This window comes from Sturnus vulgaris, chromosome 11 (assembly GCF_052056855.1).
Source record: "Sturnus vulgaris isolate bStuVul1 chromosome 11, bStuVul1.hap1, whole genome shotgun sequence".
Lineage (NCBI taxonomy): Eukaryota > Metazoa > Chordata > Aves > Passeriformes > Sturnidae > Sturnus > Sturnus vulgaris.
The window spans coordinates 11,100,937-11,123,344 of record NC_142253.1 but is presented as its reverse complement, the minus strand read 5'-3'; the positions used below and the strand labels follow the sequence as shown (position 1 = coordinate 11,123,344).

Sequence of the window (22,408 nt, the reverse complement as noted above, 5' to 3'; positions counted from 1 at the left end):
ATTTCTTCAGTATTTGGAGGTATAATAATAGAACCTGCACTCCTGAAATCAGTCTGTCTGCCAGGTGCATTGATAATTTGACAAATCAGTTGATTGGGGACAATGACAAAGGAAGGAATGACTGCTCCACACGGATTGTTTTGTAACCTTCAGTGACACTAAAGAGGATTTGTAGGGCACAGCAAGTTAAATATGGTACATGACCTAACATCACCCTTGTTAATTGGTGTTAGACAGATACCAGAGCATCTTTGCCTTGTTGCCTTTGTGTTTGCAATGGACTCTGTACAATCCTTCTGGTCTGGATGGATGTTTTTTAAAATTTTCCAGCTGAGCAAATGCTTTGAAGCAGGTGCTAATTAAAGAGCTAGGACAGGAGTTTCTACATCATCCAACATGGTTTTTTAAGTTTAAATATATTAAGATCTAAGCAGTTTATTGCTGTGAATACATTGTCTAAAAAGGTATTCAAAACTTCAATCAAGATAAAGTTGAGGAATTCCCTAGCTGTTAACTGCTGTCATTGTTTTATGTTGTCAGTTCTTGTAATATTTCGCTGTTCATGTACTGAAAATGTCAAACTTGTAGCCTTCAAATTGTTTTGTGGTTGCTGATGTTGCAATGACAAATGGTCTTTTTAAACAAACAAGTAATGTTTATGCTGTTAAAGATGGATTTTAAGTAGTCACTAATCAAATCCTGCAGTATTTCTGTAATCTCCTTGTTACTTCTGCTATAGTTCTAGCCCAAGTCTATACAAATTTTATCTAGCAGAAATATTGGGGAGGTTCAGGTTCAGTCACTTTCACTAGATGACATTCCAGTAAAAGTAAGGTATTGTTCATAAAACTGGAATATTCAAAGATCAGTATTTGCAAAGAAAGTGTCTATTAGACTAGTTTTTTATTATCTCTGTCTGCACACTGGCTAAGAGTCATTTTAATCATAGAAGTGATGCAACTGTTTTGGGGCAGAAACTGGAATGGTCAAATTACCATAATTGGGTCAAAAGATAAAATTCCAAACTCCAAACAAAGTGCTGAAGACCCATTCTTTGGCTGAAATTCCACTTGTGAGTGTTCTGGAGCATCAGACAATGTTTCAAGTTATGAAGTTAAGGGCAGTGTTGGTATTTGAATCACAGAGGTACCAGTCCCAAAAGCAGCAGATGGCATCAGTTACGCTGGAAGAGCCGTGTAGAGCCTCAAGCCCCCATGGAGTTATCCAGCTCAGGGACTGATGCTGATGCCCATGTGCACCTTCAACTTGCAGCAGACCATGGTGGCTCTGTCCCATGAGCAGCTGCCTTCCCTGTAACCCATCCTACAACAACCTGTTGAAGGCCAGGTGGATGGCAGGTCAAGGTGACAATGGTTTCCCCTGTATTCAAACTGCAAATTCTGCACCTGCCTGCTGTTTGCTGATGCCTGCAATGCTGTTGCTGGATTGAATTGCTGTTGCTGGTTTCCCTTGCAGCTCTGAAGCTTTTGTGGGTTGGTTGGCACGTTAATGATTTATCCATTGCTGCTCCATTTAGGGCCCTGGTGTTTATTGCCCATGGGGCTGGGGAGCACTGCGGCCGCTACGATGACTTGGCACAGAAGCTGACAGGACTCAACTTGTTTGTGTTTGCCCATGACCATGGTGAGTAGTCTACAACTGTACTTGATTTACAAGCCTGTGCTGAAGTAAATGCCATTACAGCTACTCAGCAGTGAGAGGAGAGCCAATAAAATATTTATAACTAGACATAAATGAGAAAGGGATTATCTGTTGCTTTGTCAAGAGCTGCATGTTGAATCTGTAAAAGCTATCCCTGTTTGCTTTGAGTTTTCCTTAGCCTTGCTCTTAACATTACTGCTGGTGCTATTTTGACCTCACTCTAAGGGATTATTTCTCTTTCACCTGTCTCTTGGGGTTGAAGTGGAATTGTCCACTGTGAAAGTGGGACTAGGAGCCATTTCTGCTGGGTTCACTGTCAATGTTCTAAGTGATCCCAGACAGGCGGCTGAAATGTCAGCATGGCTTTTGTATACTGACACAATGAGACAGAGGCACCCTTGAAACATGGAGAGACAAGAAGGCATCACAGACACCTCTGGGCACATCTCCACAGTCCAGCAGAGAGACTGGAGCTGGCTGTGCACCCCTCAACTCCGAGGAGAAACCAGCCTGAGTGGGTGCAAGGCTGTGACAACACAGCAGCACCCCTTTGGCCCTCAGCCAGCAGGGTGGGCCGTGCTGGGCCAGGTACACTTACCTGTCCCTGCCTCTTCTTGCTTGAAGGTCTCTGCTCTGTGCCCCACGCTGTGGTGGAGATGTGCTGGGTGTCACCAGGTCTCCTGCAATGCATGGATCAAGACATCCCAGTAACATATTTGAACTATCCTGGCTCTCTGGTAGCCTCCTGTCACACATCACACTTGCAAATTCATAACTTCCTTGTGCTTGGAGATCTCTGCTTTGACTTTATCATTGCAGACTGCTGCTCCCTGTGACAGCCACTCTGTCAGTATCAGTATCAGCAAAATGAATCAATGGGATTGATGATGGCAGCAGACAAAATGCAAGGCCAAATTCTGAGCTGACAGGTTGAAATGGGATGAATCTTGGTGTAAATCTGACGTCCTTTGGGCAGATTATCCACTGACATTGGGAAGTATACTGCAATTTTCTTGGCTGAAGCCAAGACTCAAACCTGCCCCTAGGTCTCCTCAAAGACAGAACTGTTTAATTTGAGTTTGAAGATCTTGAATGTATGTGAGTCATTGCACCATTTATCTGTGAGAGGAAAGGCAAAACCTTATTTAATCTAGGTACCAAGGCTTTCCCTTGCTCTTGCTCTTGTGACTCACTTTCAGTCACAGCACTGCACTTGATGTGCAGAAATGACTCCTCTATTTTCTCTGAAAAAGATAATATCTAGTTCTCGATATAGCTTGCAAGGAAAATAAGTAAAACCCATGTGACTTTTTTTTTTTTTAACAATTGATCACATGCCACGTTTGAGGCTGGCTTTGCAAAGGGAGGTGACCTGTGCAGAAGTGTCCTTACTCACCACCTCAGTCTCTCTCTCCCTCTGTAGGCAGAGCGTTTCTGAGTGTTGATTCATTCATTTTGATACACTGCTTTCTGAGCTGGAGGGAGGCTAGCAGGAGTCTGCAGAAATCCCAGTAGGAAGTGTCTCCATGCCCCTCTGTGTGTCTGTATGGAATAAAGTTCATGGGAAGGGGGATGGAACAGGCCACATGCTGCTCTTAGCAGACCACAGCCAGTCCATACAAAACCTCACTGAACTCCAGGATACACAAACAACTTGTTCAGTCTCCATGAGCCTGTGAGGGACTGCAGTTGCTCTCTGTGCATACTTAACACCATGCCTCAGCTCCTCATTCCCATAAAGCTTGATAAAGGTTTTAAGCAGAGTTAAAATAGCAATAATTGAAGCAACAAATCTAGAAGAAATGATAAAACATTGTATTTATCACATGGATTTGATACAGAGAATGCCTCCTCTGTTGATGGAGAAGGGTTTTTGAGGTTAATGTTCCTGTTAGGCGTGTTTTGTGCTATGTGATTATTTGCTGTCTTTTTTCTTGAATATATTTTTCACTAGAGAAACATAAATATTTCTTGGTGTTTTGGGTATTGCTGGATTAAACAGTGCAATTAGTACAAATCTGGTTTCTCAGGTCAGTTAACAACTTTGTTCTCCCTGTCAGACCTACAGTTTTGTTTGTAAATTCCATTTTCCTGATCAGAAAAGACAAGAGGGTGAAAAGGAAGCTGAAAGCAGAACAATGGAAACACAGTTTTGTTACACAAAGAGCTGATCTAACTGAGCCTTGATTCACTGTAAATTAGAAAGACAATAAACATCTTTTAAGCTCTGTATAATAATCTTTGCACTTAAAGAGACAACCACCAAGGATAAACTTCGATGAAATACAAATTACAGCCTGAGCTGAAGAACATAATCAGTCCATTGCTAAAACTTTTCTGGTCAGACTGGGAGGTTTAATGTTTTCCTCCACTATTTTATCTATTCCAAATCACTTCAGCAGTGTGTTCCCCTTTGTGTCCTTTCCTTTGGATATCTTTGGGTAATATCAATTATTCAATTGTGTTAGCACTACAATAGCTGTCTGTTCCCTACCGTGGCTCTTAGTCCTATGAGCTCAGTGTAGACTTCCTGACCTGGATATTTGGTTCTGGTATTCTCATATCTCATTCTCTGGATAAAATTCCCAATACAGGTGCATTATCCATGAGATCATTAGTGCAGTTCCACGGCGTGGCAAGTGTGATTTCCCAAATGACTCGGGAAGTTACCAGGGCTGTAGTATGCGTGACTTGACTGATTTATGTTGTGTCTATCCTTCAGTCAAAAGAAGGAAAAATAATTTCCATTTTTATTGCTGACTCTGTAGGAGCTCACACATGGGCTCTAAATCTTGCCAAAGGCTGCTCTGCATCAGTGTTTCCTCTTATGCAAGGCTTCGCCAAAAAGGTGCTTCACAGAGTAACAAACACTGTGCTCTCCAATTTGTGTCTTAGTATTGCCACATGTAAAGTATTTCTGCCTCACTCCTCACAGTATATGTTCAAAATTTGAGCATTTACTCTTTGGGATATTTCATTGTAATCACAAGACTGCTGGACCTCATAGATATGTATTAGAAATTTTCTGTAGTGATGGTGGAAATTGAATTCCAGAAGACCTCTTAACCTTACCTTACATCTAATATTATTAAATGGCTTTGGTTTACATCAACCCTGTGAAAGAGGAAAATGGAATTTCTGTGTAATACAGCATTTTTTTTCCTGTGGTCTCTTATAAGGTGTTTTTAACAGGCAGCTAACTGTTTCCCATGATTTCTGGGTTTGCTTGGCAGGCAGCTTCATGAAGGCAGAATTAAGGCTGCTGGGATGAGCTTGTTATTTCTGCAGGTTTAGGTATTTTGAAACAACATCTCACCTTTTCGACTTCATTTCTGTATTACTGTTATTTTATTATGGCAAGATTGTGATGACAGAAGAAAGAGGCAAACATAATTGGTTATTGGCAATCAATTTGGGAAAGCTTTCTTAGAAAGAATACCTGCAGGGGATTCATCAGAGTGGAGCAATATTGCAATTCTTCAGTCAGCTGCAGATTGCAGCTTCTTTAGTTTTAACACAGTAATTTTAGGAATCTGTAAAGCTGAGAGCCAAGGAAAACGAGAATAAAGGCTAGAGAATGTGGCTTTGTTTTGTCATACCAAGCATTTTGAGTTGGTAAAGCACATGATGTTCCAGCCATCCTTGTCTCTCTGCCTATAACATCTCATTTGCTGAGATCTAATGCACTGTGGTTGCATTACATGGCCAGAGCCTAGAAAAACCACAATTTCACCTTCAAAAGTACATGTCAACTAATAGCAGTCAGAAACACATTTCCAAGATACAGGGACCACAAAAATGTGTTCATTTTTTTCTTACACTTTAATCATCGTTGAAATTAGCCCTTATTCTCACTTGGACTTGCTCATGCTACTTATGGCTATTGTGTATGTCTTCCATGAAGATGAGGAGGATGAAATACTCAGCCCTAGCCACCAGATTCACTTCCATCCTGCATTCTCCAGGGGGAATAAACCCTCTACCTGTCCTGGTACATGAAGACCTTTGACTGTTTCACCCTTTCTGAAGCTGTTGAATTTCCCACTCTTGAGTTACATTTAATGTCAGATCAAAGCAGAGGGAAAGGTTGCAGCTCTAACAGCTTATTCACATTCCTTAGATGTTTCTAACTGAAGTTCAGCTTGCTTTGGCAGCCCTGCTGCTGCTTTGTGTGTGGTGAGCATTTCTGACGGGTTAGCAGGTCCCTCTCAGACACCCACTGGTGCTTCTTCTCTCCATTAATTTTCTCACTGCTTTCTCTGTTTAATGAAGGATTTATTTCTAAAATGTAGAAAATAGCTGGAGCAGATATTTTTAAATGCATCAAATATTAGCTGCTTTTGTTTTGGTTTTTTTTTTCCAAGTGATTGCTATGTTGTTCTTGCAACTGTTAAAAGACCATTTTGTTGATGAGAACAGAAGGCTTTTATTTATTCATAGCACTGGGAAGGATTGGTCTACACAGAAAGATTAAAAAGAACTAAACATGGTCAAACTGGAAGGGGAAAATTACCAAGGATGTCAGAATTAATAAGAACAAGAGTTAGGGTAGCACTGCAAGTGTGAAGTAACAGCTCGTGTACATTAGCAGGAATGTTCTGGACAGCAGCACTCCCTGACATTGTGATTGGGCAGGCTTCAGAACAGTCTTCAGGAATGGAGTCAGGAAAGCTTTGGCAAATGTTATTTGGAGCTGGTTTGCCCATGGAGCAGCACCACTGCTCTCTGCTTCCTCTGGATGAGCCCACTGCATTGGAGCAGGGAAGGTTTGAAGTGCTTTTCTGCAGAGCTGTGGGAAAGAATGGCACTCAGTGTTTGCTTTCCTTTGACAGGAGGCTTACAGTGGGCATTTTCACTTTTTTTTCAGCTGAGAGCTATAGGTTCCTCTCAGCAGGGGACTCCAGAGGCGGTGGCTCTTTGCCCTGGCTGGTAGAGTACTGCCAGTGCTGTTTTATCCCTGCTTTGACTCCCTACTCAGTATAATCCCAAACCTTTCCCTGCCTTTCCTTCTCCAGATGTTGAATGAAGGTAGCAGTCAGGCTTATCTGCCTTCCAGGCACTGGTGAGGAATGCTACCCCTGTGTGGGGCACATAGGAGCTGAAACCACAGCAGGGGTGAGAGTTCAGATACTGCAGTACCCCATGGAATTCTTTAGGCAGTGAGACAGCTGTGAGAATCTGGAGAAAAGTCATCCTGTAAAACAAATAGCTAGTGAGTAAACTTAGGTCTGCCTTACTGCTCTAACTCTGCTTTGGCTGTGGGGATGCTCATGGAGAGAGATGAGCTGGGAGACCACCCTGCAGCCACCAGTGAGCTCCAGGCAAAGTGAACCAGTTGTTTCTGGCCTCCAGCTCTTCTGGCATCACTGATCTTGTAACTCTGGATCTCAGAGTAGCAGTGTCAGCTTGCTGAGGAAACCACGTCATGCACTTTTAACCTCTTTGAAATTACAGTCAAAATTATTGCTACAGCTTAGATACAACTTTTCCCATGCACTGAACAAGCTCTTGAACACTGTCTTTCAACTGGACAGCATATTTCCTCTTGCTTTCTCCCATGTTGCTGCATGAGCCTGGGTTCTTTTGGGGGTTGTGAGATGGCATCTCCCAGAGGGACCACAGTTCATGCTGGAAAAAGTCCTCTGGATACACCTCCTACAACATAATGATGCTGAAATGTGCCCATAATTGTATTATAACAGTGTAGCCCAAGGGAGTATCCCGTGGCACAACAGGCAGTTTTAAGCACTTTGAGATGGGCTTTATTAAATGGAGGTTTCTGCATTATTCTTGTTATTTTTGAGGAGGTCATTACAGATGTCTGCAGCCCAGCCTTGCCCTGGTGAAGTGATCTCTGAAGTGACTCTGCTGCTTCATTCACACTGGGATCACACTGTCCCAAATCTCTGCATGCTCCACATGGCATCTTTCAGGGCAGTCAGGGTTGTTTCCATTTGAGAGGAGCAGCTACACAACAGAGAGAACACTCTGTGTGAGTTATGACAGCACATACCTGCAGGGTCTCTTGCTCCAGACGAGGCCACAGCCGGGACTTGGAAAGGCAAATGCAGCCTTTGTTTGGTTTGTCATGTGAAGGCAGTTGAAACAACACTGTCGGGCCAGGAAGCAGCTAGACCACAGCAAACTAAAAATAAACAAACGGTAAGGCTCCACACAGCTGATGTGTCTGATGGAGCACATATATACAGCAGTGTAGTATTTTGCTTTAAATTTTTGGGTTGGGAAAGGTGCAGGGGATACTCAGAGGTGTTTCATCTCTACTCTACTAAGGGGGATGAGACTTTATTTCATGGACTTCCCTGCTGATGTAAAAGGGGGGAAAACACAGTCTTGCACCTGTCTTTTAGGCAAGGAGTTTGGAAATAGTGAGGACTGGATACACCTTTAGCCCAGATGCAGAGAAGAAAGGGCACCTGAAATCAGATATGTAGTGTCATCTACTGTGAGCTATGAAGACTTGTCAGCCACACCCAGGCTGCTCAAAGCAATCTATTTGTTTATCTGACTCTGACCAATTATTATTTTTCAAGTCAGATTTAATTGTGGTACAGTCAGTGAGGTAAGACAGACAGGTAAGCTGTGTGCTGTAACCCAGGCACTGTTGGGATATGGGGAAAGACAATGCAGATGTTCCTTCATCACTGCTCCTACTTGTGGATATCACTAGATGATAATGTTGGGCTGCAGCAGAGATTGCAACAGAATGGTTGTGGTTTCCTCAGTTACTCTGGTCCTCCCAAGTGCTCAACCATTTCCTCACTGCTTTGTATCCACCCTAAAACAAAAGGTTATTGAATAAACAACATGTCATCCAGTTGAACGGGATCTTTGGCTCAGGCCCTGGCTGAACTGAGCTCACTTGTCATCCAGCAAAGCTGTGGTGTGAGCTCTGAGGGAAGCAGAGCTGGGACACATTTTACTCCAGCCATGCCCCATCCACCTTCTGGCATGAGCCATTCTCTTCCCTCTCTCTGTCAGGTGATGGGAAGAAGGTGCTGGAGACCCAGTTCCCCTGGCTTGGTTGCAAGCCCACTTTATGATGGAATCCCTTTTGGGGCACACTGGGGTCTGAGAGCCTGGCTTTTTACTCCAAATGAAATGGGCCAGGCAGCCCACCCCAGTTCTCCTAATTATTCATTGCTTACTAATGAGCAGGGGGAGAAAAGTCAGTGGGTCATTCCATGAGACAGGACATCTTCTCAGCAGCTGCTTCTTGAACAAAGCCTCGCTGTTGGCCTTCACACAGGGAGGCGTGGGGCTGGAACAGCAGTCCCAGTGAGCACGGGCACGGCAGCAGAAGGAACAGAGTGCTCCCTTTGGAGCACAATGGCTGAGCGTGGCACTGCCAGCTCTGCCCAGTGCTCCTCAGCCTGTCACTGCTAACTCCTAGCTGCTGACACACAGGCAGCATGACAGAATAAAGATACGTCCTTCATTCGGGAAACTTAAAAGGCTTTTTCTTCCCGTGAGGGTTTAATCCTTCTGTTTTCCCTTCCATAGTTCTGCCTCTACATACACTCCATGATAAAGTGGAGTGGACCATTGAATTTGTGTGTGGTGCTGATAATGTTGGGCCTAAGAGGCATTTTGAACGAGTGGTCCCACTAATCAGGAGTAAAACATCCTCTTTTTGAACAAAGGTTTCACTTTAGTGAATTTGAGAAACTAAAGGGGAAATAGCCCTGACTGAACTCAACTCATTTCATCTTTCTTACAATCCGTTGTTTCGCTCTTGTGATTGCAAGATTCTGTGCAGTTGCTGTCTGTACTCAGTCTTTACCTGTATAAATTAATCCCTAAATTAAGGGTCAAATTCTGCTTTCATAGCTGCTCATAGAAATGCAGGATAACTCTGTCACTAGGTCAGAAAGCAGGCTCAAGCTGCAACTTGTAATTGCATTTCACATTAGTGCAGAAGGGTTGGCAACCTCATGTAATGTTTTCAACAGCTTACTTGCTCTCCCATAACCAGCTCTGCAGGCTGTAGGCGTATGTCTGCATGCAAGATGCTGGAGGATGGAAGGACAAGGACCAGATGGTTATTAGAGCTAAGACTGAGAGAACAGATCCTTTCATGTTCCCAGCTATGTCTATTATCTGGGGCTACTGGACAGACATCAAACTTGCTTCAAACTTTGTTCCTCTACTGACTTCTGTGACAGGACATTAGTTCATATCATCAGGGACTTTCACCTCAAGAAGCTTCAGAGGAATCTGTATCCTTTAAGGGAAAGAATAACAAATCAATGTTGCATATAATATCTGTGGACCTTTTTCATTAATGGTGTGGATGATGGGATGGGGAGCACTTTCAGCCAGGTTTCAGGGTGGAAATTGAGCATATGCTGGAAAGCTGCTATTCACAGGAACCTTGACATGGGGAAGAAAGGGAACTGGCAGGGACCTCGTGAAGTTTCAACAAAGGCACTTGGGGAGTTCTGCATCTGTAGTGGAGTAACCCCATTCAGCATTAAAGGCTGGGCACTGAATGAATGGAAAGCAGCTTTGCAGAAAAGGACTTGGGGATCCTCACAGACAAGCTGAACACAGGTCAACAGTGTGACCTTGTGGTGGAGAAGGCCACCCCATACTGAGCTGTATTGAAAGATTATAGCCAGCAGCCAAAGAGAAGTGATTATTTTCTTCCATTCAGCGTTTTTGAGACCACATCTGAAACACTGGTTCCAATTTGCTCCCTAGAAAAATGAAAACATTGACATACTGGACCAAGGCCAGAGGAGGGCTGTCAAAACAATTAGGGTACTGGAGAACAAGATGTGCGAGGAGAGGCTGATAAAACTGGGATTATTTAGCCTTAGAAGAGAAGGAAGCTTTGAGAAGCCTTATTTAGGCTTAGAAGAGGGGATCTTGTTGCTGTCTACAAGTCTCCAGTGGGAGCATGTGGTGACAGCAGAGCCAGACTCTTGGAGGTGCCCAGTGATGGAATGAGAGGGAAGTGACACAAGTTACAGCACAAGAAATCCCAATTACGTACAAGGAAAAATGTTTTCACCATGAGGGCAGTCAAATGTTTGAGCAGGACCCAGGGAGGTGGGGACATCTCTAGCCTTGGGGATATTTAAAACCCAGCTCAGTAAGGCCCTGGGAAACCTGGCTGAATGGGAAACACTTTGAGTAGGGGTTTGAACTAGATAATCACTGGTATCCCAGCATAAATTATTTTTTATGAACTAAAGAGCATCCTAGCTGCTAGTATTTGGGATGTTGCTTCCAAAAATAAAACATGGAGGGTTTTGAAATGGGTGGGAAAAATTACCTTCTTAAAAGCAGACTTTAATAATACCTACAGTTAAAAACAGCTTCATCTTCAAGGAGATGCTTTTTGACATTTTTGCACTCTGAGAAAAAGAAAGTAGTTTATTTCCACCTTTACTGGGACAATTTTTCCATAGCAACAGCATTTCATTAATGTGCCTAGCTTTCCTATTGTTTGTCAGATGTCTAATTTGGATGAAGTTGTTTCAGAAGCTAATTACTGATGATTCCTCACCTACAAATGTATCTTCATACAAGTGTGGACTTTGTCATCCTGTTGGGTTACAAATGACTGTTCCAAGTTACTGAACACTCTTTGAAAAAGAAGAAGAAAAATATAATTTTTTTATATAACTCCGTTTGGATTAACACATTATTCGGGTTCTCCTTCAGTACCTTTTTAGATAGATAACAGAAGTCAAAGGAGCACAGTCCTGCTCAGATTAGTGCCCATTTCAGCACTAACCTGGAGAAGAGCCTTATTAAGGAGTGTGGTGTACAAAGAGAGCTCTTATTTGCACGAGGAAAGGCAGAGGACAGGCAGATTTACAAAGAGAAGTAAAACATATATCCAATTAATAAATGGCCTGAACCTGCCATTTCACCTTCATCTTTCATTCTCTTTTTGCCCTGCCTACATTAGAAACTGTGAATAAAATCGTTCTTGCTGAACTGAGAAGTCACAATATCAGGGGAAATGATTCACTAAAGCAGCAAAACTTCCACTAAAAGAAAGGTTTTTCCTTATAACCTCCTTCTGAAGTCATGGGAAGGCTCGCTTAAGCTGCATGCATTTGTGTGTTTTGATCCAAAATGAGGCACTCAGCCTATTTTTCACCAAAACTTGCTCTTAACAGATTCCCTGGGGCACTCCAGGCAAACCTACCCCACTGTGTGTGTTGACACAGTGGGAAATGCCAGGAGCTGGTCCAGGGTCTGAGGCATCAGCCTCCCACAGCTTCCTGTTCCTTCATGGCCCAAGCTCTTGAGTTCCAGAGCTCCACTTGACAAAATAAAGATGCCGAAGCAGCCTATATACTGCTTTTCATAATTTGTAGTTCTAGTGCTCTTTGTTTGTTTATTTGCTCATTCATAAAGTGTGGCATGTTGTTGCAGAGCTGGAATGTCTGATTCCAGATGGTGGATTTTCTCCCTGCTGATTTTTCTGGGAGTAGCTCTATTTGTTACAGACCATGAGCAGACCTTTTAAGGGTCTCTCAGAAGTCCTAAAACTAATAGACATTTTTTAAATAACAAAAGATGTAGAGAGTTTTTTAAAAAACAGAATGTTCTCTGTCAGTGCCTTCAAACAAGTGCATATTGCAGCAACAAGCCCCAGAAGGAAAATAATCAGTGCACAATAGGAAAATTAATCCTTTGTTGGTTCACATATTCAGGTTTTTCCCTCTTCAATAAGTGCAAGTGTTGCAGAGAAATAGGTTTGGTTATTCAGTGTCTGATGGATTTAATTTAATAGTGCTTCTCCTATTACACTTTCATTTTGAATGCAAAAGAAGGCATTTATTTGATTAAGACATACTCCTGCTAGCAGCACAGGCAGGAAGACACTCCCTGTATTATCTAGGCATTTCTTCCTCCAAACAGCATCCTGTCTTCCTCACAAGTGGTCAGAGATCAGTTTTTAACCGAGTTTTGTCACCAGCAAACACTGCTGCTGCTGAGCAGGCTGTTCCAGCTCTTGCTCCTCTGACTCTTTGAAGGTCCTCACTTTTTGTCCCAGTGTGTTCCTGCCCACGTTAGGCATGAATGCCAATGTTTTTCTCTTCTCCACCTATTAGTTACCCACAACATGTTAGTTCAGAGCATTTCTCTTTTGGTTGTCTGTGGAGCCTGGCAGAGCATTAACATAAACTTGTGTCATTAACTGATGTCTTTCACTTCTGTACCACACATCCCATGGGCCTTTCCTGGTTCTGCCTCTCCTTTCCTCTTTGAGACATCAGCTGAGGGATCAGGTGCCATCAGCTTTGCCTCTCTCTCCTTTGGGGATGGTGCCAGTCCATGCATGCCCAGCTCAGCACTGCAGCCTCTCATTTGTTTCACAATGCCTCTAACTTAAAGCCATGTTTATAATGGGATTCTTATGTAGTTTGGGGATTTATTTCTTAATTGCTTGAGCCTTAATTGCTTCTGTGCTGCTACACACAGAATACATGCTTGCATCCTCTGAAGGCAGTAGCTAAATGCCACTAACTTCAGTAGGACTAGGATTTGACTCATAGGTTTTAAGGTAGTTTTTCCTATTTTAGTAAAAAATTAGCATATCTTGGACTATTATTTTAGAGAATAAAATATCATTTTAGCATTTAAAGCGTACAGGGAACTATAAAATCATAGTTGGTGCTTTGGGACAATGATTGTAGAATTTTAGGAAATTAACCTTGATAATTGAAAGCCTCTGGCAGTGTGATCCTCTTCACTTCTAAGGCCATTGGTAGAGTAAAGCAAAATGTCTGGTTAACTCTGGTTCATTCTCCAACCCAGATGAGGTTCTCCAGCATCCCAGTAACACTCCTTTTGGCCTTGAGCCTTCTTAAGAATAACAAACTGAGGATTGCAAAAGGTCTCACAAAACCTAAGGCCATTTGGAAGAAGTCTTACCTGAAGATGTGTGTGAAGCTCACTTTGAAGTCTTCTGTGCACTCTGGCAGTGAGGGAGCCATGGGGGAATTTTAGATTCATAATGCACTGAGACATCAAATAAGAACTCATCAACCCATTTCTGTAAGTAACAGCCAGCCCTCAGATGGGAGCATGTCCTGGTCTGTGCCAGCTCTGGTCAAGTTTTAGTGACCTACACTAGAAAAGCTCTTTTGCTTATATTTCTGGAGGTTCCCTGGATTTCACATCCCTTTAATCTGGCCTGTGTTCTGTTATGTTCCAACAGTGCTGCAGTTTTAGCTGTGGCTATCTCCTGCAAGTCGTCCTTCCCATTAGTCCTAAGATCAATCCTGTATGATTCAGATCAGTATGTGGCTCATTCTGTATCACAGTAGTAGACCATGCAAGAAGGTGTTGGGAAACTGCCACTTGGCTCTGCCACAGGTTTGTCTTGGCTCTCAGGAATAACACTTCACCTCAGTATATCTCAGGTTATTCATGAAAACATCTGAATGTGATGTTGACCCACTTCCAGAGAGCTGGCAGCTCAAAAGCCCTGAGCTCCAAGAATTCAAAACCATTACTGTGAATGGTTCTTCACAGGCTGAGAAGAAGATTCAGCCAGTGAATAGAGCAGCTTATAATAAAACACCTCACCCACATTGAAAGGGATGAGGCAGAAAAATAAGAAAGATTAAATTGCACCTATATAGCTTTTCCTTATTTCCAAATTCTAAGCACATGTTTTCAGAAGTGCAAGGGAATGGGCTGTGGATGGAAAACAGTCAGCTGTCAGGTAATTACAAACTGCTTGACTAGTTTGGTCGTTACACATTGGTTGAATTTGTCTTCAGGATTGCACCTGGAAACTTGACCACATTGCCAACAATGCAGAAAAGTTACTGTGTCAGCCCTTCTAAATTATTCTAACCCGGTGCTTTACTCCACCCTTCATCATTATTGCTCCATGAATAGGAGAAACCTGTTCTAACCACAAGGTGAGATTTCCCAGAGCACTGAAACTGATGCTGCTGAGCCTGTCTTGTGGCACTTGAGGGTTAATTTCTCTGAAGATACTGTCTGCAGATTCAGTTCATGGGGAGAGCTGTTATACCCACAGCATCTCTAATGCTGGGATTTATTCAGGGCTTGGCAGTACTCTCTAATCTGAGAATTCTTGTTTAGCTACAAAAATAAAATCTAAAAAAAAAAGTGCTGAATTGTAGATGGTACAAAGACTAATGCTCTCAACCCAGATCTCTTAAAATTGACGTTCTCCCTGCTACATTTATTTTCTGGTTCTGAATATATCCAAGACAAAGCCTGCTGACAGATCCTGGCAGTTTTCTAATGCTACAGAGTGGGCAGCCTGACCCATCGTGGTGCCAAGTTCATGCTCAGCTCAGCAGAGGGCTGGGGGAAGGGGGAGGAGGCAGAGGACACTTCTGAACTGAGCCTGCCCTGATACCACCTGCACTTTTGACTACAGTCCCGTGCCCTTTCATGAACCCTGCACCTCTCCTGCCTGGATTTTGTAGGCAGCTCTCCCTGAGCTGCAAATATACCCTTGCTGGCTGATTGTGAAGTAGCTCTCATAGCCCAAAAACAGCATATGGGTCCATAACCTTCAGTAGCTCAACACTTGTATCTGTGCTTTGTTTACTGAACTGCAGACCTGCCAGCCAGGATTCATTGTCTGCTGTCACCCAGCCATGGTTTGAAAGGAGTAATAGAGCACAGAAAGCAATAACTTGCCTGTTTGATCCTGGCTTTTTTGGTAAATATATATGTAGTGAGGAGAATTTCAGAGTTGCAGTGGGGAAAGTTACAGAGAGAAAAGGGTATGAATTGGTAAAAAGCAATGGAAACAATAACTCTGAAATCAACCTCTACCAAGAAAGGACAACAGCTTTGCTGCAAGACGAATTTAGGAGAGCTATTTTCTGCCCTGCCACTTCCCCGTGACTTCCCCCATGCACCATCCAAATGCCACTCAGCCATGAGCCAACTGGCAGCATTTATGCTCTGGCACACTGGGCAGGATTGACCCACTCAGGAATGCTCCCTGCCAGACCTGCTTCATCAGGAGGGTTTTTAGGAGGGTTTTTTCCTTAATTACATTGCTGCCGGTCAGATCTGTTAGGCTTTGAGTGAGCTACAGCTCTGTACGGATGTACCCTGCTAAAAAAGAAGGGGAAAAAAATCAAATTAAAAAAGCCTGCCCTTATTTCAAATAATCCACCTGCTGTTCACCCATTGAGCTTGTGCAAAGTGGGTATAAAAAGCTATCAGCTCTGGGAGAGTGGTATTTCCTTCGTGCCTTGTCAGGAACAGGGACAAATCCCATCTAATGAGGGTGGCACTGCCATGTGGCAATACGAAGGAGTGAAGCAAAAATCTTTTTAAGTCTGTGGGAAAGCTCCCTTTGGACAGGCTGATTGAGAACTGGAAGTGCAAGCCATGGAGAGAGCTGACCCTGAATGAAGGGCCTTGAGATCTCAGGTTTGTTAATGATCTTTTGGCAGATTAATTGGTAAAACACCTTACTGGTATCCTAGAACACGAGTCACTCTTTTTAGAAACATCATTATTCATTTGCCAGTTGCTTAAAAATTATATAACCAACAATTCTGTGCCAAGATTGCTTTGGAATAGAGAAATGCTGTATTCTGGTGCCAAGAATTTCACAGACTAAACAGAACCCACTGGGAGCCCTTGCTCTAGATGGGAACTCGTGTTTATTTTAACATGTAAATAAATCAGATGAAAAATGGGTCTTTTAAATTCTTTTTGTTGTTGTTGTTATTGATGTGGGGCCCCAATGGGTGGTCTGCATGGAGAGGAACCTTTTGAAGAGAGCTTGAAAGGAAGTTGTGTCCATCCCCCAAGACATTTCATCAGCAGCATGGAGGCAGCTCTTACATGATCCAGCTTTCATCTTCTGTTCTTTGTGAGGCCTAAACTACTGTAGGCAGGGAAGAATTCAGTCTGTCTTTCTTAACAATCAGGATTAGTTGATTTGATTGTTTACTCAAGCACAGAACTACCCCAGGCACACATCTGGATTTTGCAGTGTGAGTAGCTGGTTGATGCTGCAGGGGAAGGCTCTGCTCAGCCACCCAGGGCAGGGTCATTCCCTTGGAGCACTCTTGGGAGGGGAACAACCAGGAGGGCTGTGCACACTCAGGCAGGGTGAACAGAACCATCTTTAAGCAAACAGAAGAGCAAGAAATGAATGGCCTTTGTTGAGGCAAGAAATGGAAATGTTTTCTAGTTAAACAGGCTGTCATTTAGGACTTAATAGCATGTGCATGTTGGAGAGCCAGCCCACATGCCAGCCACGCTTTGGAACAAATGGGCAGGGAAGGGGAAGGGGAGGGTGCAGTTCCATTCCAGCAATGGCTTTTTCATTGAAAATCCTGACATTTTGAATTGGTGCCCCAGCTGTTTCCATACTGGATCAGAAAGTTAATGCAAGTGGATTTTCATCCTTGTTTTCAGCTAGGGAAAAGTACAGTTCGCACTTTTTTTTTTTTTTTTTTTTTTTTTTTAATTCAAAGGATTAAAACAAGAAAATGATGTATGTTTTTGAAGGTAAAATAAAATACCAAGGGAGATATCCCTTGGCTGCTTGCCTCTTCCACTGAAGGTGAAACTCTAGCCACCATTAGTGATATCTCAAGTCATATGTGGAGTGCAGAAAAAAACCTCAACTCTTAGCTCTTAGATCAGCAGCATATAGGTCAAATGAATTTGTAAGACGCTGGATTAACTCCAGCAAAGTCCATGCATTTTTTTCTGCAGTATTTGGGCAGTGATACTGGTTCTACATCATGCCAGAATAAGTCTTTGAAGACCAACTTCATTACTAAATAAAGTTACCTCACCAATACTTCAGGAAATTATGTGTTCCTCATGAAGGAGAGCAAAATCTCAGTGCAAAACTGCAAGAATAACTGTTGAAAATTATAGTGTCTTATAAAATTATTATAGGCCCTAAATTAAATCCCTTAGTGCTTGATTAGTTAGAGTCTGACTCCACAGAGCCACTGTAAGTTGTGCTTTGCTGATTATATGTCTTATATTGTGTTGTGATCTTCATTCCCTAGGAGAAGAGATTAGACAGGAATAATTTCATTCATCAGCAAAAGAAACTCTTTTGCAGAGAAAAGCAGCAGCTACTCAGCCATCTACATTGGCTTTGTGCAACATTTTCAAATCCCATTCCTCCCAGCAGCCTGGTAGAAAAGGATTTTTCTGCCAGCTGTCTTCTGCTTTTCTGTTCTTAAGGGCTGGCTCAGGAGGTGGCACTGCAGAAGGGCCTGAGGAAGAAAGTGGAATACTGTTGTGAATGTGCTTTGTGGAAGTGGCTCCATATTCCTCTTTCATGGGCCTTAGCTTCACCAGCCACGCCACAGCAGCTTCCTGATTTTGTGACAGGGATGACAAAGCTGCCCCAGTCCAGGCAGTGTGGGAAGGGACTGTGGCACGTGCAGATTTTCATCCTGTCTTGGCTCCTTCATCTCACGGCATCCCAGGAGACACTTCAGTTTCTAGCCTGGCCACAGTGACTTCTGTTTGTAAATGCAGCTCCTTATTTTGCTACACAAACACTGGTGGGTTTTTCAGCATGTTTTCATGAGCAACATAATGTTCCAGGAAGACTTTTAAGGAACTGCATTAGAAATGGGCAAGCCTTCTAAAGCCAAAAGAACCATGCTTGTATCCATTAGAGAAGAATTGGCTCTTAACACTGACAGAAACAGTTTGCCTTGTTGGCCAGAATTAACAACTGCTCTGATATGTACCAGGTCATTTTGTTTGTCATCTCTGGAGTACAGAAAAGATATCAAATGGCTTTAGCAAGATGACTGGTTCTCTGCTCCCTAGCAATAAGGCACAAATAATTTTAGTATAGAAAATTGACTGTTGCTTTTTTTTTCCTAAGCAAGACAACAAACAATATATCTCTCTGTACACTATTCTAAAAATATCTCATCTCTGCAAATGTGTCTCTAATGTGGGAGGAGAATGCTTGCAGTTTGCTGCACTCTTTGTGTGAGGCAAGTGAATAAAAACTACCCAGCAAATGCTGGAAGAAAAATTATTTTCCTAACCTTGGAAGGGAAGAGGGAAGCTGATGGACTTGTGCCTTCAGGACAAGGCTCTCTTTTGGTCCGAGAGGGGCAGAATGCACCTGTAGCTCTTAGTTACATGCTTCATACATAAAACACTCAGTGTAAGAGGTAATTCTGTTGGCTACCATATCTAGTGGTTGTATAATGTGCCAGTGTGGGAAAACCCAGTGTGTTCCCTGCATCTCTACTGGTGGTGCTAAAGAAGGGATGCCCAGGACTACCAAAAAGTTGGTAAGGACAAGAATATGTTGAGCTGTATTTCAGGTCCTCAAAAAACATGAAAGTGGAAGCAGTGGTGAGAGAGGATCTTCTTCTTTTGGTTCCTAATGGTTCCCATCTGATGTGAAAATAATCTTCCTAGAGAAGACCACAGGCTTGTGTCAAACTGGTTTTTCTTCCAGTGGAAACGAGAGCTGTGGGGGAGGATGAGAGTGCATAGCTGAGGCTCGGTCAGCTGGACACTGAGACACCTCCAAGGCTTAGCTACAAAATAAGCACAGCAGCTGACCTGGATGGCAGCTTGATCAGAGTCAAGGGACCGTGACCTATGTCCTAAATCCTAGGACAGCTTACCCTGCTTTCTCCTGGCTCCTGTGTCTCTGTCCTGGTGCCAATGCTCCTCACATGCAGCAAAATGAAGAGTAAGTGCAGACAGAGGGCAGAAATTTCATTGTGCCCTCTGTGCATCAGACTTGATTTTGGTTGAAGAATGGAAAGAAATTGGGGAAATCAAACCAGAACAAGCTCCTTTACTACGATAAGTCTGTTCTCAGGGCAAGAAAGATGCTTTGTTGAGCAGGAATCTGCAGGATGATCTCTGAGATGCTTCCTCTGTGTATTTGTTCTGTCAGTGGAACATTTGCTTTACATGTTACTGACAATGCAGGCACAGTCTGTTGACTTTTCCAGATGTTGATTGTCCTGCTTTGAAGCTTCTTCCTGTTGTTTTAGTTGTTTGTGTCTCTGAATGGTGGGTTAGATGTTCTGCTTGTTAAACAAATAATTAAACATTGAGAGCTTTGAAATCCAGTATGTTTAATTAATGAGCTTTGCTCACTTGATGAAAAAGATTGTACTTAAATCATTACAAAACAAGTATAGTTTTTTCAGTAGTGAATTCTTATGACAATTTGAAGTGTTTACTAGTTCATTAATAATTTTTTCATTAATCCTTAAAAAGTCACCGAGCAGAAAATCAAGGTTTCACGGAACATTTGCTGTGTTGCCTTGTGTATTGTCTCTCCTAAATTCTCCATCTATGTGCTTTCTCCAAACTCCTCCTCTGCAAAACCATGCTGTCTTATAGCCTGGGATTAGAGTTAATTATTATTTTTAAATCTTGCTGTACCTTGGACTAAGGTCTGTGGTGGTGCCCTGTGGTGCTGGTGCTGTACAAGTGCCAAAAAAAAAAAAAAAAAAAAAGAAGCAGTCCTTGCTCAGAGGAATTTCCGTAGAGCTCCTAAATACAGGCATCAGCTGCAATGCCTTGTGACACACTTCATTAACTGCTGCACTGGCTGCTAGAGCTGAAACACTCTGGAAAACTGTATCTGCTGCATCTTGTCCAAATCTGAGTGCATTTTGTAAAGGGCAGAGGAAAGCAGAGGCAGGCAAGGGTCGCTGTCTCCCAGTCTGTGGGGTTTGGGTATTCAAATGAGCTGCTGAAGTGGTCCTTGCCCATTGCACTGGCACCTCAGGATAGCTTGGGGGCCACTGTAGTGAGGTGCCCACCTGAGCAAGCTGCCACAAGCTCAGGAAGATCCTGGGAGAGGGTTTAGGCTGGCACATTGCACCTTGTGCACCAGAAGAACCATCCACATTTCTGTCACTGGCATCTCCCTCCTGTGGGCTCCAGACCCAGCATCATTCCTCTGTGTGGGCCACCTGCAGAGGGAAAGCATCTCTGAGAATTTTTAATTATGTGGGTTTTTCCCCTAAACCAGACAGCTGAACAGCAAGCAGGACTCAACTATTCTCGTGTCTCTTACTGGCAGCATGACCTGTGGTGGGCTGAGAGCAAAAAAAGGTGAGGTAGGCTCACCTTCCCACACATCACAGTGTCCAACATCAGTGAGAGGTGCAGTCCATCTCCAATTTGGGGCAGAAAATAGAGGCAGAGGACTTCAGGAATAAAACAAATCTTTCTGAAAGCTAATAAACACATAACTTATTTTCCAGAAGCCTTTTGGGCATTTGCTTCAAATAGACCTATCAGATTCCAACGAGCTTATTGATGAACAAGGCAGTGAAAGCAGAGGGTCTTCAACCTGAGCTTGGCTGTGGGCTCTAACAAAAATCCTTGCCCTGCACACCACTGTGTGTGCTGTAACGAGCTGCTGCCCACTGCTGCTGCAGTGCCAGAGCTAAAGCAGCAAATTCACCTTTGCTGGCCTACCACAGCTCTTTGGCAATTGAGTCACATCATGCTCCAGCTTATTAAACCAAGCACTGCAGCACCAAGCCTTGCCAATGGCCCCTCTGCCATCATTAAGGCATTTCTTTCCAGGGTGGGACTCTGTGGGAGCTGCTCCTCGGCTGTGTCTGGGAATCAGTAACTTCACAGCGGTGGCACTTCTCACCTTTAACACCGACAACTCCTGACACTCCTCTCTTAGTGCCATTGCAATTCAAAATGTGTCTGTGCTGAGGGAATGGTGAGCCTGCAATTCCTGACCCAACCCCTGGCTCTGCCTATTCCTGATTCTCCCAGTCTAAAATCTTGGAGTTACACCTCTAGAGAGGAAAACAGAGAGCGCTGAGGAATCCTGAGGCAGGGTTCAAGCCCTGCGTTCCTCCTGGTTGTTTCACCCATCAGTTGGCAAGGGAGAAATCTCATCCTATGAGATGATCCACCACCAGTGGTGGTGTTCTCACTACAATAAAAACGGATCCAAACCATCCCCTTTCCCCCAAAAAAACATCAAAATATGTGAAAAGCCAAGATACAAATTCTTCCTGAAAAATTACTGTTCCCTAGGCAGATTTCTCCTGTCCTCTCTGTTTTATGGCTTTTCCATAATAAATAGGGAGCAAAGGCTGAAAAAACAACGTGGTGCATAATTTCTGCTTTCCCATGAGTGTAAGATTTAAGGAGCAGCACTGAAATTGGTGAATTTACAGCACCATGGCTGAACTCAACATTTGACCTGCATTCCCATCACCTCATTTTCCATAGCAAAATGTTCCTGCTGAAGGTCAGAGGGGCAATTCAGTCCTCACCTGAGCATCCAGGGTCAGGCTCCACTTTCGTCAGGAGGGTTGGAAAGAGAAATAAATATGTATAGTGTGTGGCTTTTGTAAAAAAATAGTGCTTAGAACAAACCGAGTGCAGGTATCTGAGGGTGGACAGGGTGTGCTGCAGAGCCTCCAAGGCACCCCAGAGTGTGCAGGGACAGGTACAGCCCTCTCCTCTCTGCAAAATATTCTGTTCATCTCCTTTATTGCATTTAAAGACAGATTTCTTCAGCTCTGATGTGGTCCCACAGCCCCAGCAAAAAAAGCACCGTGCTAGCAGAGATCCAGCCCAGGTCCCCTCATCAGAGTCTGCCCAACAAGCCCAGAGCTGGGCTGATTATTTCTTCAGGCAGTTCCCGTTTGGCTTTTAATGAAGGGAGTGTCAAGTTGGACTGTGCTTTTTATTTACGTGTTTTTCAGCATATCTCCACTCTGATCAGGATTTAACCTTTGTG

At 43.3% G+C, this 22,408-nt stretch overlaps 1 protein-coding gene across 3 annotated transcripts in view; it reads left to right on the top strand.

Annotated features, from left to right (window-relative positions):
* MGLL (monoglyceride lipase) overlaps positions 1 to 22,408 on the top strand; it is a 61,729-nt gene that overhangs the window by 18,881 nt on the left and 20,440 nt on the right. For all 3 annotated transcript variants that reach the window (XM_088171445.1, XM_014871905.2, XM_088171446.1), the window contains exon 3: positions 1,538 to 1,644. In XM_088171445.1, coding sequence (XP_088027571.1) covers positions 1,538 to 1,644 — 107 coding nt within the window. The remainder of the gene's footprint in view (positions 1 to 1,537; positions 1,645 to 22,408) is intronic.